Source organism: Neoarius graeffei, chromosome 2 (assembly GCF_027579695.1).
Source record: "Neoarius graeffei isolate fNeoGra1 chromosome 2, fNeoGra1.pri, whole genome shotgun sequence".
NCBI lineage: Eukaryota > Metazoa > Chordata > Actinopteri > Siluriformes > Ariidae > Neoarius > Neoarius graeffei.
Window position 1 is genome coordinate 37,478,738 of NC_083570.1, and position 19,147 is coordinate 37,497,884.

At 43.0% G+C, this 19,147-nt stretch overlaps 1 protein-coding gene across 1 annotated transcript in view; it reads right to left on the reverse strand.

The window, feature by feature from the left end:
* sec63 (SEC63 homolog, protein translocation regulator) overlaps positions 1-19,147 on the reverse strand; it is a 107,136-nt gene that overhangs the window by 67,378 nt on the left and 20,611 nt on the right. The window contains exons 5-6 of the mRNA XM_060914131.1: positions 9,760-9,821; positions 9,609-9,667 (exon numbers count right to left, since the gene is read on the reverse strand). Of these exons, the coding sequence (XP_060770114.1) occupies positions 9,609-9,667; positions 9,760-9,821 (121 nt within the window). The remainder of the gene's footprint in view (positions 1-9,608; positions 9,668-9,759; positions 9,822-19,147) is intronic.

Sequence of the window (19,147 nt, forward strand, 5' to 3'; positions counted from 1 at the left end):
TTTTGATGAGCAGGTCTCTTTATGTCTGTTGACCCACGAGGTTCACAGCGCCAAAGAGACAGACGGAAGTGTGGCTCAGTCGCTTATGGCTTCAGGGAGGATGTGACTTAGGTAATCCCGCCCAGGCGTGACATAGGTCATCGCGGAAGTTGGTTGATGGGATTTGTAGTCCTAAAAAGGGACTGTGTGTACCTACACATTTAAACCAAAAAGTTCTATTTCGGTCTCATCCGTCCACAAAACATTTTTCCAAGAACCTTCTGGCTTGTCCACGTGATCTTTAGCAAACTGCAGACGAGCAACAATGTTCTTTTTGGAGAGCAGCGGCTTTTTCCTTGCAACCCTGCCATGCGCACCATTGTTGTTCAGTGTTCTTCTGATGGTGGACTCAAACATTAACATTAGCCAATGTGAGACAGGCCTTCAGTTGCTTAAAAGTTACCCTGGGGTCCTTTGTGACCTCACTGACTATTACATGCCTTGCTCTTGGAGTGATCTTTGTTGGTCGACCACTCCTGGGGAAGGTAACAATGGTCTTGAATTTCCTCCCTTTGTACACAATCTGTCTGACTGTGAATTGGTGGAGTCCAAACACTTTAGAGATGGTTTTGTAACCTTTTCCAGCCTGATGAGCATCAGCAACGCTTTTTCTGAGGTCCTCAAAAATCTCCTTTGTTCGTGCCATGATACACTTCCACAAACATGTGTTGTGAAGATCAGACTTTGATAGATCCCTGTTCTTTAAATAAAACAGGGTGCGCGCACACACACCTGATTGTCATCCCATTGATTAAAAACACCTGACTCTAATTCCATCTTCAAAGTAACTGCTAATCCTAGAGGTTCACATACTTTTGCCACTCACAGATATGTAATATTGGATCATTTTCCTCAATAAATAAATGACCAAGTATAATATTTTTGTCTCATTTGTTTAACTGGGTTCTCTTTATCTACTTTTAGGACTTGTGTGAAAATCTGATGATGTTTTGGGTCATATTTATGCAGAAATATAGAAAATTCTAAAGGGCTCACAAACTTTCAAGCACCGCTGTACAATGTTGTGGAATGCCCTTGAAACATCCATGTTTATAGCAGCAATCCTGTGGTTGTTTGGTGCATCCTCAGTAATTCTTAATGTTCATAGTGGGGAGATATCTCTCTCTCACACACACACACAGTACTGTGCAAAAGCCTGATGTACCCTTTTTTTCCCCTCTTTCATACGAACTTTGTTATAGATTTCTATTTTATGACTTCTACATTATCAAGTCAGTACATTTTAGAGTTCCAAACGTTCATTTTCCAGCAGAAAATTAAAATATGTTACAGGATTTTTTAAAAAAAAGTTTGTATCTGAGCAGCATATTACATAAGAGGGCACTTTTCAGATTAAAAAAAAAAAAAGGATTTATCACACACTCAAGCACAGTGAAATTCCTCCTCTGTGTTTAACCCATCTGAAGCAGTGAAAACACACACACACCAGTGGGCAGCTATGCAATGGTGCCCAGGGAGCAGTTGGAGGTTAGATGCCACTTCAATCCAACCTTCAGCCCATGGCTGCCCCATGTTAACCTGACGGGGGGGGGGGGACCGGAGCACCCCCGCACAGACACGGGGAGAACATGCAAACTCCACACAGAAAAGCCCCCATCCGGCCGCTGGGCTCGAACCCAGAACCTTCTTGCTGTGAGGTGACCGTGCTAACCACTTCCACCACCGTGCCGCTAAACAACATACTTTTTACAGAATTAAAATGTTTATCCGCTCTTGAGATATTACAAATCAAAGACTGAGGAAAAAAAGGCTTAATTTCTAGAACACTTTAAAATAAATTAGGCTTTTTGATCTTTTATTTCAGTTCCTAAAAGCGTCCCTCACTAATGTATCCGCCATTATGTCTTGGCTGTTTTCTTAGTCTCGGTTTTCTTTACTGCTTTGCAAGTTATTTCATATACTCAAGCTGGTGTAGTATGGTACGCGTACTGTTTATAGACCTTGTGCATGACGTCACGCATCATGTGATAATTACAGCCGGGATCAGTCTTTCATGCAAGCAAGGCTTAATCAGTATTCAATATGGCTAATTTTTGCTTGTTCATACAGAGAAATAGATAAAAGGCATTACCGTCTCCCTGCTATCAAGAAAAATGTGAACAAATACAAGCAAATGCTTCAAGAACAACGAGGAAATGAATGGGTAAAGAATACGAAGAGAGGAGCTCGGCCTGAAAACTCCAGAGAACCTCACAATTGTATTTAAAATGTATTTTACATTAGAACTGCCACCTTATTGTGGTGGAGGGGTTTGTGTGCTTGAATGATCCTAGGAGCTATGTTGTCGGGGGCATTATGCCCCTGTCAGGGTTTCCCAAGGCAGACAGGTCCTAGGTGACAGGCCAGACCAATAGCAGTTCACCAAAACCCCTAATGGAGCAACAACCAAGGACTGAGACGTCGCCCGGTATGGCGCAGCCAGGACCCCACCCTGGAGCCAAGCCCGGGGTTGGGGCTCGCATGCGAGCGCTTGGTGGCCGGGCCTTTGCCCATGGGGCCCGGCCGGGCTCAGCCCGAAGAGGTGACGTGGGCCCGACCTCCTGTGGGTTCACCACCTACAGAGGCAGCAGTAGGGGGCTGGTGCAGTGTGGATTGGGTGGCAGTCGAAGGCAGGGGCCTCGACGACCTGATCCCCGGACACAGCGGCTAGCTGTTAGGACATGGAATGTCACTTCGCTGGGGGGTAAAGAGCCTGAGCTTGTGCGGGAGGTTGAGAGGTACCGGCTAGAGATAGTTGGGCTCACCTCCACGCAGAGCTTGGGCTCTGGAACCCAGCTCCTCGAGAGGGGCTGGACTCTCCACTTCTCTGGAGTCGCCCATGGTGAGCGGCGGCGGGCTGGTGTGGGCTTGCTTATAGCTCCCCAGCTCAGCCGCCATGTGTTGGGAGTTTACCCCAGTGAACGAGAGGGTCGCCTCTCTGCGCCTTCGGATTGGGGAGAGGGCTCTTGCTGTTGTTTGTGCCTACGGGCCGAATAGCAGTGTAGAGTATCCGGCCTTCTTGGAGTCCCTGGGAGAGGTACCGAGGGGTGCTCAGACTGGGGACTCCATTGTGCTACTGGGGGACTTCAATGCTCACGTGGTCGACGACAGTGACACCTGAAGGGGCGTGGTTGGGAGGAACGGCCTCCCCGATCTGAACCCGAGTGGTGTTTTGTTATTGGACTTCTGCGTTAGTCACGGTTTGTCCATAACGTACACCATGTTCAAGCATAGGGGTGTCCATAAGTGCACGTGGCACCAGGACACCTTAGGTCGGAGGTCGATGATGGACTTTGTTGTCGTTTCATCTGATCTCCGGCCCTATGTCTTGGACACTCGGGTGAAGAGAGGGGCTGAGCTGTCAACTGATCACCACCTGGTGGTGAGTTGGATCCGCTGGCAGAGGAGGAAGCTGGACAGACCTGGCAGGCCCAAATGTATGGTGAGGGTCTGCTGGGAACGTCTGGCCGAGCACTCTGTTGGGGAGGTCTTTAACTCCCACCTCCGGGAGAGCTTTTCCCAGTTTCTGGGGGAGATGGGGGACATTGAGTCTGAGTGGACCATGTTCTCTACCTCCATTGTGGATGCGGCTGTTCGGAGCTGTGGCCGCAAGGTCTCCGGTGCCTGTTGTGGCGGCAATCCCCGAACCCGGTGGTGGACACCGGAAGTAAGGGATGCCGTCAAGCTGAAGGAGGAGTCCTATCAGGCCATGTTGACCTCCAGGACTCCTGAGGCAACCGACGGGTATCGGCAGGCCAGGCGTGCTGCAGCTCGGGCAGTTGCGGAGGCAAAAACTCGGAACTGGGAGGAGTTCGGGGAGGCCATGGAGAAGGACTATCAGTCGGCCTCGAAGAAATTCTGGCAAACCGTCCGGCGCCTCAGGAGGGGGAAGCAGTACTCTGCCAACACTGTTTACAATGCGGGGGGGAGCTGTTGACCTCGACTGGGGACATTGTCGGGCAGTGGAAGGAATACTTTGAGGATCTCCTCAATCCCACCGTCATGTCTTCCATTGAGGAGACTGAGGCTGATGACTCAGAGGTGGACTCGTCCATTACCCAAGCCGAAGTCACTGAGGTGGTTTGCAAGCTCCTCGGTGGCAAGGCACCGGGGGTGGATGAGATCCACCCTGAGTATCTCAAGTCTCTGGATGTTGTGGGGCTGTCTTGGTTGACACGCCTCTGCAACATCGCGTGGCGGTCAGGGACAGTGCCTATGGAGTGGCGGTCCATCTTTTTAAGAAAGGGGACCGGAGAGTGTGCTCCAATTATAGGGGAATCACACTTCTCAGCCTCCCAGGGAAAGTTTACTCCAGGGTACTGGAGAGGAGAATTCGACCGATAGTCGAACCTCGGATCCAGGAGGAACAATGCGGTTTTCGTCCTGGTCGCGGAACACTGGACCAGCTCTATACACTTCATAGGGTGCTCGAGGGTTCATGGGAGTTTGCCCAACCAGTCTACATGTGCTTTGTGGATCTGGAGAAGGCATTCGACCGTGTCCCCCGTGGTATTCTGTGGGGGGGTGCTTCGGGAGTATGGGGTTCGGGGCCCTTTGCTAAGGGCTGTCCGGTCCCTGTACGAACGGAGCAAGAGTCTGGTTCGCATTGCCGGCAGCAAATCAGACCTGTTCCCGGTGCATGTTGGACTCCGGCAGGGCTGCCCTTTGTCACCGGTTCTGTTCATAATTTTTATGGACAGAATTTCTAGGCGCAGCCAGGGGCCGAAAGGAATCCTGTTTGGGAACCACAGGATTTCATCTCTGCTTTTTGCAGATGATGTCCTGTTGGCTTCTTCAAACCAGGACCTCCAGCATGCACTGGGGTGGTTTGCAGTCGAGTGTGAAGCGGCTGGGATGAGAACCAGCACCTCCAAGTCCGAGGCCATGGTTCTCGACCGGAAAAGGGTGGCTTGCCCTCTTCAGGTTGGTGGAGAAGTCCTGCCTCAAGTGGAGGAGTTTAAGTATCTCGGGATCTTGTTCACGAGTGAGGGAAGGATGGAGCGTGAGATTGACAGGCGGATCGGTGCAGCCTCTGTAGTGATGCGGTCGCTTTACCGGTCCGTCGTGGTGAAGGAGCTGAGCCAAAAGGCAAAGCTCTCAATTTACCGGTGGATCTACGTTCCGACTCTCACCTATGGTCATGAGCTTTGGGTAATGACCGAAAGAACAAGATCGCAGATACAAGCGGCCAAAATGAGTTTCCTTCGCAGGGTGGCTGGGCGCTCCCTTAGAGATAGGGTGAGAAGCACAGTCACTCGGGAGGAGCTCGGAGTAGAGCCGCTGCTCCTCCACATCGAGAGGAATCAGCTGAGGTGGCTCGGGCATCTTTTTCGGATGCCTCCTGGACGCCTCCCTGGGGAGGTGTTCCAGGCATGTCCCCCTGGGAGGAGGCCCCGGGGAAGACCCAGGACACGCTGGAGGGACTATGTCTCTTGGCTGGCCTGGGAACGCCTCGGTGTTCTTCCCGAGGAGCTGGCCGAGGTGTCTGGGGAAAGGGAAGTTTGGGCTTCCATGCTTAGACTGCTGCCTCCACGACCCGGTCCCGGATAAAGCGGAAGACGACGAGACGAGACAAAAATAGTAAATTGGAAGCGAGTATAGAAGAGTTTGCTTAAGAATCTCGTTTCTTGTTTTGTTTTTTTTCTGCTCACATTTGAGTTAGCGCCTTCGTGAAAGAGTGTTTGATTTTCTTACAGGTGAAGCGGCTTCCTTATTCTACACGGAAAACCCAGATTGGTTTCAAACAACTTGGGCATTTAAAAAAAAAGAAAAAAAAAAAAAAAAGACAACCTCAACAAGGAGCGACAAGCGTGATAAATCCTGAAAGAGCAGAAAAGATTAGAGCAGAGAGCGCTGGAGCTTTGTTTCTGTTATCAGAGAACACAGTCCTGTGCAAAATGTCACCTTGGAGTCAGAGCGTAGTAATGAACCTCCAGTTCCAGAGAGTTCTACACAAACACACTGAACTTTACAACAGCTGCGCACACGTGAAACGGAAATAAATCGACGAAGGCAGGAAAAACTATTTTGGATAAAATCGTTACTGTCCGTTACACACTGATCAACCTGTGTGACTCAGTTGTGCCTTTTTAATTGAGAATAAATGAAAAGGGAACTGAACATTAAGGGTTGTTTTACAATCAGGGTACGCAAGCTAAAAATCACATTTAACACTTATCTTCAATATCAAAAGGCTTGACTAAATAAACTTGGTTGTTTATTGTAGCCCTGTGATAGCTCTATTTACCATTTTGCGATAACGTTATTTTTGGTGAATGTATGGCAATGTGTGTCATAAGGGGTGTTCACATGGCAACTTTTACTCCGGTGTAGCACCGGGGCTGCCCCGGTAGAGCATTCACACGGTACAATGTTATACCGGTGTAGCCCCTGAAAGCTGCTTAAACCGGTGCAAATCTAACCCTGCTCGAGAGGTGGTTTAAGAAATTTACTCCGGAGTAAATGCTAGTTTGCGGGGCAGCACCGATATAAAATGGGACGTTTGAACGCTACAGGGGTAGACTCGCTACGCGTGAGGAGAGTTGATTACATACGAGCATTGCATAATTTGCATCCTGGTATTTTGCGCTTCCAAAATGGCGAATATCAACAACACGTGTGAGATAAGAAATGCCCCAGTTCCACATGGCCATGAACGACACGAAGTCGTCGATTTGTTGCCGAATTAATTGTAGAATGCATTGTTTTCGTGCTCTCTTGTACTTGCGCAACCTTCCCTTTCTCTCTTTTACCCTTTTATGGTGTCTGATAGACCACAACGTAGAAAGTTTGTCTGGAGAAGTATAAACCATGGTTTTTCGATATATCAATCGCAAACAAGGCGGGAAAAGGAAGTACATTTTTCACGCATGCGCATATTTCATTTCCGCATTATTACTATCATATAGCACGGTCGCAAAAACTGCCATGTGAACGCAAGTGGGGCTGCACCGGTGCTAACACGCTTCTCTCTAGTAAGCAGGTTTGTGACGTGTGAACGCTTCACAAAATTTACACCGGTGTAAGATATATCGCAACAAAATACATCGGTGCAGCATCGATGCAAATATGTGCCGTGTGAACACCCCTATATTTAGCAAAATTACTCGTGTCATTTAGAAAAAGTGCTTTTTTGACCACAGGTAGCTCCAAAAGGGATGCACTTAAATCATTCTTTATACCATAAAACAAATATTTGGTTCCATATCATTGGAAACATAGTTAAGTTTTAATGTTGAATGCCAGTAAGTTTTCAGACTATTTTGATCAAATTAGTATGGAATTGTGTCAAAAAAAGTGTCCTCTCCGAGACAGCTAATTTTTCAATATAAAATAACATATCTAAAATGATTATTTTCATCCTAAAATGTGGTCAAGATATTGGGACATAAATATTAGAGACAACTAACACAAAGCTTACAGCCTTATATTTAAAAGCACTATGGAAATAGTGGATTCTGAATTGTCCAAAAAAAAAAGTCCTCTCCGAGAATCACTTCATTTGTTTCTCCCAGCCCTGCTTACAGCTACACTTAATCTTCTTTATCTTATAGCAGATTACACAAAACTACCATACACACGTCAAAAAAATTACCTGAAATCTGTTCTTTAACTTGTCCTTCACTTAAAAACTGGTACAAGAACCAGTTTGAATCAATTTGAATTTTGGACCCCTGTGACACAAACTTTGTACCCTGATTGTAAAACAACCCGTAACCGTTTATTGAAATTATTACTACAAGGGTGATTATAGTTACTGTATGACTATAGCTCCAATTGGAATGTGCTGATTGTTAGCTTTTATAAATTATTGTACCGTCCATTATTCGATAAAATTAAAATATTACATTGTTTGAAAGTCTAGAGCAAGATATTTTATTTTACAAATAACACTTCAAACATTGTTGTTTTCACAATAATAAGCATCACTGTATAAATGATAGCGTGCTGTGCAATCAGATGTCCTTGGGATTGCTGAGACATGGAGGGGAGGGAATACCATCCAGCCCACAGTTCAGGTCAGAGTCCTTTGAGAGTAAACGCATTAGCAACACACTGTCCCCAAAAGCCGAGGTCAGGAAAAAGTCTTTACACAAAGAAGGTTTTCTTGCTTTTGTAGTTTTTTTTTTTTTTTTAAACTGTTGTTCTGTATTGGGATTCTTTGGGGAGAGGATGAATATTCCAACATGTAGCTAATGCTAACACTAGGCCTCAAATCTGCACCGTCACTCCAGTCATTTAGAGGAATTTTGTACGGATCAGAACCGCTAATAACCTCTAATTTCTGCGTATATCTATCCTTTGCTTCTTTCTAAGATTATCCAAGTAATCCGGTAGTAAAGCTTTTTTTTAGCTGTAGTTTTATTCAGACAACAGCAACAGACGCTGGACATCCCCGCTTGGCTTCAGCGTGTGAAGAAAGTTCGCTTGTCCCCCAGGCAGAGAGTCGTGAGGTAAATGTGATTTTCATTTTATGTTGCAATTCACAACTATTCTACGGTTTTCCTTAAAAAAAAAAAAAAAGTAGTACTTGCAAAATAGGGGGCAAGTGATAATACTGGGGGGCAAGAGGAAATGAACCCCCACTTGCCCCCCCAGGGAAAGTGGGTTTAAAAGTCAATGCCAAGCCCTGACAGCACGTTTTTGAAATTTATAAAACCCTCTTTAAGAAAGACCAAAAGTTCAATTTAGGAGCAGCAATCTTCTGGATTTCCCAGATTAATTAATACTTTTGAAAGTATGGTGAGGGATTTTGCTTTGAGACGCAGATCATGTGGACGGTAGAAAGTTGTAAAGACTAACTGAGCTCAATAGTCTAACATCGCTGCGAATGAAATCTAGCGGATGCTGCTATTAATCATCAAGACGTATGCAAACGAGTACGTGAACAACTCTCCGAGCCATTCGAGAAAATTAATCCACACCTTCTGACCACAGAATTAGACACCACCACGGTAGAAATATAAAATCATTTAAAAAAGTATTCTATCCACATACACTGGATATGAGCAATCACGCGCTCTGGTTACTCTACTATGAGGCTATCAGCTCATATACCATGAGTGTTGCTGTACCAACCACGGATTTTCGGGGGGGGGGGGGGGGGGGAAGAGACGGGCGTTACTCAAACCCCCCCCCAAAAAAAAAGTAATAATAAATCATCATCAAATAATAATCAAATAATAATAGATTGAAACAAATTTAAATATTTGTTGATGGTAAGAAAGTCCCCCCCCACCCTCCAAGAATTATAGCAGTTTTCACAAATTGCTACCGTCATTTCACCGGTTTGTTTACATTCCAAGCGGAAATTTTTTTTCAGACGTTTTGCACAGTTATGTATCGCATCTGCAAAAAATAAAAATGCTCTGTTTCTCAAGATCCAGTGAATGTGGATAGAATAAAACCGTTATTCCACTCACTCAATCTCGTCGCACGTGGCTTATAGCTCACACGGCCGTACATGTCCGTCTTGTCAGCCATCAGCTCACGTACGACTCGATTTCGTCGAATAACAATTATTTAAAATCAGGCTAAAACTAAATCAGAGAATTAACAGTAGCACCTACCAGCATGGAGTTCTTCTGATCAACAATCCATGCAGGAAGAGCAATTCCAAAATTTGCGACTGCATGAGTAAAGACACACAACGAGAGAGACTGAGAAGGTAAAAGTACTGAACAAAGTTTGAAAGCGCTCGTACTGAACTGGTTTATTTACCTCTAGGGCCGTCTGGGTTGCCGTAGAGCTGCCAGTTTCTCCTCGATTCTTCATTGGTTAAACTGTCAACAACAGGAACAACATACAGACCGTCACTTAATATCAGTGCTGTAGTCGAATCACTAAACCTCGAGTCCGAGTCCAGTGTACAAGTCCACGTCGTTAAAGAAAACTGAGTTGAGTTCACTACTGATCCGAGTCGAGTCCGAGAGCAAGACTCCAACCGCCCCATGTGACAGTTTCAGCGCCATTAAAGTGCATATTCTGGACCAATTTTGTTTTTTTTATATGAAAGTATGTCCCTTTACACACTCATTCAGAAGGGTAATTTTGCACAAGGCCATCTGTCTACAGCAGAAAAAAAAAAAAATAAAACGCATCTGGAAAAATCCCAAGTGAGTCTGGAGCCAGATTCGTGACGTTACCTGCGGAAGCGCCAGCAGGCTGCGAGAGCTTTGCACGGTTTCAGTGCACAGCCTGTGTAGACCAAGCGCTCCCATTTCTCTCTCATTGTCCGGTCTTTTGGGAAACGAGGAGTACTAATCCCATCAAGACTGGTGTTGCTACACCCTCCTACGATACATCTGTTAACCATTTTAATAATTACGTGATAAGTTTGAAGAAATTTGCAGAAAACCACCAGGTCGTTTTCCCATAAACAAACCAGCGCTGACGTAGGATTCAGAAGGAGGCTTCCCGCATGTGACGTCACGAAAATCAATGTTTGCCGAGAAATCCAAACGCCGAGTTTTTTCAGAGACGGACCAATTCGCCTCAAATGGGCTCGATTTCAACTGAATTTTTCTGGTATTGCGCAAGCTAAAAAAAAAAATAATAATAATTGTGCAAAATGTGACAGATATTTGACCAACGTTTAATATAAAATAGGAGAATTACATTGATCTTGCTCCTGAATTTATCCGTGATATGCACTTTAACATTAGTTTGTTCCTGAACAGGTGAATGTGCTTCTCTTTATCAGGGAGTGCGAAGTATTCTGTCAGAGATGGCTGAGAGATGGATGTAAATGCAGAAGGTGTGTTTATTAATACAAGTGAAGACGGTACGCAATCCAGAACAGCAGGCAAAATTGTAAAACAGGCAGTAGGTCAAGCGAGGCGCAAACAGTAGACTCAGCAGAATCAAAAGACGAGAAACAGGAAATCAGGAAACCAAACAAGGAAATAATGTGTCAGCAATGCAACTCAATACTTTGCAAAGTAAGCGTGTTTTCACAGTTTTTAATATGGGCACGATGATTGCGCCTTAATCCTGTGCGGGCACGCACACGTGACAGTCCGCTTGGTGTGCGCTGTCTGGAGCGTGCCTGAGTGTCTAGCTGATGCACGCGCCAAGGCACACAGGTGTGACGCCCTTACATGAAACGAGTATAAAAATTAATGTAGATATAAATATCTTATGCCAATTTATTATGGCATGTTACAAAAAAAAAAAAATCCAAGTCCTCGTCTCCAATTTACGAGTCCAAGTCATCAGTACTCAAGTCCAAGTCACGAGTCCTTAAAGTGCACATCACGGGTAAATTCAGGAGCAAGATCAGTATAATTCTCCCATTTTATATTAAACTTTGGTCAAATATCTAACATTTTGCGCAATTTTTTTTTACCTTGCGCAATACCAGAAAAATTCAGTTGAAATCAAGCCATTTGAGGCGAATTGGTCCACCTCTGATTTGAATTTCCCAGGAAACATTGATTTGTGTGACGTTGCGTGCAGGACGCCTCCTTCTGAATCCTACGTCAGCGCTGGTTTGTTTATGAGAAAACAACCTGGTGGTTTTCTGCAAATTTCTTCAACGTTATCACGTAATTATTAAAATGGTTAACAGATGTATTGTAGGAGGGTGTAGCAACACCAGTCTTGATGGGATTAGTATTCATCGTTTTCCAAAAGACCGGACAATGAGAGAGAAATGGGAGCGCTTCGTCTACACAGGCTGTGCACTGAAACCGTGCAAAGCTCTCGCAGCCTGCTGGCGCTTCCGCAGATAGATAATGTCACGAATCTGGCTCCGGACTCCCTTGGGATTTTTCCAGATGCATTTTCAGGGTTTCCCATACATAGACTATTGTGTGGCGCAGCGCCACACAATGGATTCCTGTCGCCACACAATCAGACTCACGATTTTGGAAGAAAAAAAAAAAAAATTCCATTGCGTATCGTTCCGTTCATTCATAGTGCTCTTTCTTTGTATTCGCGCGCGCGCACCCACAGAGAGAGACGGAGAGGCGTGTACACAGGCCTGCCGTTGCGCATATACCCGGACTGCAAGTAGGCCTGTTAGGCTAATTAAAAATAACGCAGCCTTCCCGATTCGCTTTCCGACCCCTTATTTTAAAAGGTAGCCTACGTCGTGCTCGTGATGAGCTTTATCATAGCCTTCTTGGCTTACAGGAAACGGACATCCCTGAGTCAGGCTATAAACCAATTTTGATGCATACAGTAGCAGCTTGACGCGAGGAACCGGCCTTATTGCATTATCCCGTTTATCCCGCTTCAGCAATGACTTCCCTTACGATAGGGCACTGGAGGTTTTTTTCAGGAAGCCACGCAGAATTAAATGTTCTGATAGGGCATGCAGACTTTGCACCAAATAGGGTAATGCTTTTTCATTATTGTTAGTTGCCTTGGTGTTACCTTAAGTGGTTTCTTACATCTAATTATGATATTATTTTGTTACATTATACTATTTATTTCATTTTAGTATTGGTTGAGGTAAGTGTTGAGTTCAATATTTAAAATAAAAACCTCCAGCTTGTTTTTTGCAATTTATTCCTTGAATGTCAACTAAAGAATGATTGAAAGATTGCCACCAAAAAGGCAAAAAACTAAGGTAAAAACCAGAGATGCACCGATTGACCGGCTGCCGATCGGAATCGGCCGATTTTCACGTGATCGGCCATGACCGGCGACCGGCCAGTCAAAATTAAAATATGCCGATTTTCTGCCGATCAAAACGTGTGCATCACAGAGATGAAAGAGGAAATACTCATAATTCGCAACTAAAAAGACCGCAGCTACACTGGCAGCTTGAACATGCTTTCTTGTGCGATCGTGTTGCGCTTGTGCAGAACAGTCAATCCTGCGCACCTAACGAGCTCCGGCGCACGCGCCGTTAACAAAAAAAAAAAAAAAAAAAAAAAACACTATATTTGGATATCCACATACAGTGAATTTTTTTGTGTGTGCCAGATATTGGATGTGAAAAGAAGAAAATGTTTGTGGTTGTGTGAATTTCCCCATTACAGGAATTAATACGTTAGCCTATTACCAAATATCTAGTTAGATTTGTACAGAGAGAGAGAGAAAAAAAAAAAAAAAGTGTCTTTGTTTACAACCTTGGTTGCACTTGATTCCATTGGAAATTACTCTACAAATACACATTTGACAAAGATGACAGAATGGCTATAAGTATGACTGGAAGTTATTTTTGTATTTTGATACTGAATGGAGAAATGGGTTGTTCTATAAGGCATCAGTTTTCAGATGTAAATAGGCTTATGAAAGTGTGTTCCATAGCAGTAGGCAAATAATATATGAGGGGGAAGTTGTTTTTGTGCCAGATATTGGATGGGAAAAGAAAATGTTTGTGTGAATTTCCTATTTCAGGAATTGATATGTTAATACCAAACATGAAGAAAGATTTTACAAAGAATGTCTTTTTGTTTGTTTTCAACCTTTGAGGTGTTGAAAATTTATGACTGAAAATCTGGCAGAATGTTCTATTAAAGAAAAGATAAAAAGAAAATAGTCTTTGTGTGTGCTGTGAAGTGGTTTGAAAAAATGAAATCCGAATCAGCCAAAATCGGTATCGGCAGATCACACTCCATGGGAAACCGGAATCGGCCCAAAAAATTGCAATCGGTGCATCTCTAGTAAAAACTAAACTTTAACTTCAATTTTGGTGAGTAATTTTCATAAATTTAAAAGACAGGTTTTCCACCAACATCAAGCCCAGCAAACTAATGGCCTGCCCTGTAATTTAAAGTTGGGTCGAGGAATGAAACCAGGCAGGGTTCTGGTAAAAACTGTTTTAGCTTTCTTCTCTTAAAGAACTTAAAAGAATTTAGATTGAACTGAATAATCTCAAATGCTTCTTCTAGCTTTAAAATAGTCCCAGCAGGTGACTCTGAAGAAAAATACTGTGTGTTTGAACACCGCCCGCTGTAAACACTTTGCATACACCCCAATGACCGACTCCACCGACCGCCACGACACCACCGCGCACGATTCCCTCATCGGCACAGTGGAGCACCACAAATTGCTACCTGGTCTGTGGGAAACACCGATTTTGTTATTTTATTTTTTTCTGCTGTAGACAGATGGCCTTGTGCAAAATTACCCTTCTGGATGAGTGTGTAAAGGGACATACTTTCATACTTAAAAGAAAAAAAAACGAAATTGGTCCAGGATATACACTTTAAAATTAGGGCATGAGTCGGACTTGAGTACTACAAGCCTGCTTGATATTCAACAACAAAAGTGCTGTAGACAGCGCATGAAAGCGCCATATTGTCAGTAGAACACATCTTTCATTAGCACAAGCCAGTGAAAGGCTACATGCACATTTGTAAGATGGAGTTAAAATATAGAGAGAGCATGCAGGTCAGAGGATTGTGTTCTTTCATGGAGACTCTGTCAAAACCAAAACAGGAATCGTCGACCCTTGTGAACTGCCCGATTGCCCAGTAGACATTTGTCACACGCCTCATTGTCTGAGAAAGATGCAGCAGAAGCAGGCCGTTTTAGCCAACTTTGGAGCTCCGGTTTCAATCAATGGATCGATGTTTCGACCGATCATTTTTAAAAAGTCTCTAGACTGTAACCTTTTTTTATTCAATTGATCTCAGTGCAGTCTCCGAGGCTTACCCTCTCGCCTCACCCTGACCGTAAACAATTATTCATGGACCAGTACTCCGCACTAGTGCAAGCTGAAGCTCTTATAATGTAAAGTCACATAAAGAAAGAAAGAAAAAAAAGCATACAAATTTTTTTTTTTTTTTACATGCCGTGCACCCTGCCATGTTAACGTTATTACAGCACAGACTGTACAAGACAACCATGGAAGCGTGCCCTTTCTAAATTTTACCTCTACGATTTGTAGTAACTTCTTACGCTGCTTTTACACAGGCAGCGAGAACAAGTTGCGACCACGTTCCTTCATGTTTGTACACGCACTCCATCGGTGGCAAACCAGAGGTTAGATGGGTAAACACAAGTGTGCGCGCACAAATCAGTGATCAGAAGCTTGTTTTTAACTCGCTTTGTCCCCTCACTGCTCGTTTCTGTTTGAATGCTCGGTGATTCGACAGTAAATCAAACTTTGACTCGTGGAAAACGGATTCACTCAGTGATGGTGTTCAGGGAACGGCTCGACTCCGAGTCGGCTCTTTTAGAGGAAGTTTAAATTTGGGGGAAGAATTAAAAAAAAAAAAAGGCAAAGCAAACAATGATGTGCATCTCTTCACAACTTGATACGGGTAAGAACTGCTTTAGTCCAGGTAACAGGGCTCGACATTAACAGTAGCCCGATTGCCCGGGGCAACCATTCAATAGATTCGGACAACCAGACTCTCACAAATGCTTGCCCGATCGGGCAACTACCCAAATATGTCAACTTACGTGAAAAACGATGTTTATTCATTCATATTATGATGAAATTCCATCACGATTTGCAATTGTTTGACTCGGAAAGACCGCATCCATGTTATCATTACGGGATGTTCAACAACTAGCGGAATTCACATTTGCACATTGCGGGCTCGCAATGCAGTTTCCCATTGCGAATAATTATCGCGTAGTGCATATTCAGTGTTCTATTCAGACCCTCCAGGATTTCGCGATGTTGCGATTTGCAACTTCAACGCAAATTCAACCAATCCCCGCGAATTCAGGGCGGTGTTGCAATTATATCCAATCACCGCAACTTTCCTGCAAATTTGACCAATCGTTGCCGTTGTCTTGAGGTGACGTCGACAAACTACCTTCCGCCTTACTTCCGTGTATACGTTCAAGAGAAGCAGCATGCGCGAGTCAGTGTTTATGTAGGCTTAAATTCTGTTACTCAAAGTGTGTTATGTTTACAGTGAAGGACTGTGCGCACTATTTTTTTTACTTAATACAAGAAATTAATGGATGCCAACATTTTTGCCAAAATGGTATTTTATTTTCCATTGTTTAGGCAGCTTCAGCATCATACTGTGAGATTCTGTTCAAATTGTTTTTTTTCTACTATGAAGCCTGAGCCATTTATTTTATTAGTTTATAATTATTGTTTACGGGTCAGCCACAATCAGATGTACCTACTTGTTTGAGATCATGTAACAGCCTTCTATTTATGTTTATTAAACTATTTCATATGTTATAATGGTAGACTATCATTGCCAATGTATGATGTTTCAAAGCCAGATCATAATTTACCACCACTGAATCCATGTTTCAGTTTTTTTTTAATCGGACAAACTCTTCATATTGCACATTTTCACCATGTAACGCATGTTCATTTGATTTAATACCCCAGAATGCATCATTGCTGCTTAAACTTGGCAATAATTTGTCAAACACTAACTGTTTTAGTAAATCAGCAGATTTTTGAGGAACAAATTGACAGCTGAATCACGGAATTCCGATAAAAATGAAATCTTTCACAATAGTTTTGTCAGTGGGGGGTGCTGAACCTAATTTGTTTTCTTTGTCACTGCAAAGTTGAAAATGGCCTGAGAAATCTTATTTAATGCATTTTAATAAACACTTTAAATTAAATACAGACATTTTATGTAGTATGTGATATGATTTGATACAAAAACCTTGTTGCTGGGGGCATATGTTTGCAAAATTCACATGCCAAAGATTTTGCGTGTCATTTCCGTTGTTTTCTGTAGTGTCCGTAACGGTCTTGCTGTAACAGAACGCTGCAGAATTTTTTACCATTTTTGGTGATTATGACATGCTTTGGTCCTGTTGGCCTCATGTAGGGCTCTAGTTACATATTCATACGTCTTTGTTATATTAATAGATATATTTGCAATATGTAGTGTCCGTAACGGGTGTAGTGTCCGTAACGCCAAATTGATATTTTGGTAAAGCCAGTTAATTGAGACTTCTTGACAAATTTAAATGAAACCTTCATGTGAGAATGATGCAAATTAATCATATTCTTCTCTCAAAGTTGTAATTGATTGAATTAAGACCCCACAGGCCAACTATTTGAACACTAAATTATTATAATCAAGATGTTACCAAGACATATTTTGACCATTCAAGATACAGCCCTGGCTTGTTAATAACATTTTTTTACATAATGTGCTTTTTAACACTTTTGTTTTTGAGACGGCTATTCATGTACAGTTGAACCTCGTTTGAGTGGCCTCCCTTATTGCCGGCCAAAAGTGGCCTTATAAATGAGGTGGTTGTTCACGAGAGGTCCAAATGCATCCGTGAGACAGCCAAATGTGGCCTTTCATAAGAGGTGGCTGCTCACATAAGTGACCTCTCTAGAGAGGTATTACAATTACTAGTATTTTCCAAAAGCGTGTTTAAGTATGTATAACAACATGTGGTATTGATCCTGTGTTGATATTGATATACTAGTATTACCCGGTAGGTTTCGCCCTGCTGCATGATGCAATGTTCGAGTAGTCACCCTTGTTTTTTAATAATTCGTTAAGGTGTAACGTGTAGTAGATGCAGTGTGTCATGACTAATTGTACTAAAAACATTTCTCTGAAACACGTCCCATGTTGTGACTTTGGGAATAACCCAAGACACATTGTGTAGTGTCCGTAACGTTATGTGTAACATTGTTCAACAAGTATATAAGCTATGTAATCTTTGATGGAAAGGACAACCAACTGTCAATTAATTAAGGAACTAGTATAATAAGCCGATACTATGCATAAAATGATGTTTTGTGAGCCCAATAATTGGAGCTTTAATAAAGTGTTGTGAAATTTTGTGTTTCTCTGTCTAATATCGGGGTCCCTGATAACGTGTCACATAACTAGAAGACCCAGCAAATATATGTAACTATACTCAACTGTAACATTCGACAGGGCACTTTATGGCATAACAGTTCGTTGCCCCATCAACATTTGCTTTTGAGGTGTTTTAAGTGGATCTATCCCGTTATATCTTTTAATGTAGTGTCCGTAACGTCAACAACCTAGCAGAATGGGGCATGTATAAAATGAGGTACATTTTCAAAAGGGAAAGAGAATGCTACATGAAATTTTAGGTATGGGACCCCAATATGTTCAAGCCCATAATATCACAGTTTTGACCATTTTGGGTAACCTTGGGTTTTTTGTTATTTTGGAACTATAAGGTCCATCTGATCTTGGCTGACCCGTTAATTTAGTCTTCAGGAGAGACTGCCTGCACACAGTACTAGTATTAGTTTTTTTTCTTACATGAAAGCTGAGGCATTTATATTATGTTTTAAGGTAACTTCATGTTGTGCTGTGAGGTTCTCTGCACTGTAACTTTTGAACCAACAGGAGCATTTGGATAAGTAAAGCCTATTTTTCTGCATTTTTGTAGTCCTGGTAAACTTTTATATTAGTAAAGTTGTTTATAGGACCATTTCTCAGTGTCTGTTTTTTTAATCAATAGTTTTTCAGTAATAACGTTATATTTAACATATCACTCAATTTTAATCACAAAAAGAGAAAATCGCAACAATTTCTTGCAACTTTCACTTCCTCCCGCAATGTAATCGCAACAAAAACCTAAAAAACACCGCAACTTTCAGCGCAATTTTTTGAGTAAATAGAATACAAATCCGCACACTTGAAGTCTGTGCAATGATTTCTTTACGGAGATGGCAAGCTTTCGGTCGCTAGACCTTCATCAGGCAGAGTGCATAGTCCAACAAACAGTGCTGAGTTAATACAGCTTAATTAGGAGCACCTGTAGTCAGTGCTGCAGCCACTCTGTGTCAGTAGAGCATCATGGGAAATGTAGTAAAAATAGCCATGAAACGTATACAAAAAAGAAAAAAGAACAAGTCCATGCTGTGTACACATCAGGCTCCCGCCATCATAAAACAAAGCATAAACAGTTCAACATTCAATAAACAATTCAGAATTAAATAAATACGCTCATGTCAAAATCCTCATTTAGACCTGATGGTTGTAGTGCTTCTAATGTATACATCCAAGAGAGTTCCCGTTGGCATAACTTCTTGTCAACGTCACCCCCTCTGTGTAAGGTGACTTGTTCTATACCAGGCTTTCGTCTAAACCGGGGAACAGGGGCGCTGCGCCCACTTGCTCTCGGCGTGCGTCCTCTTACCGAAATGCCGATTGAACCCCAAGTCACACTTAGGCCATGCACTTATATGCTACTGCACAACATGCAATCTTTCTCA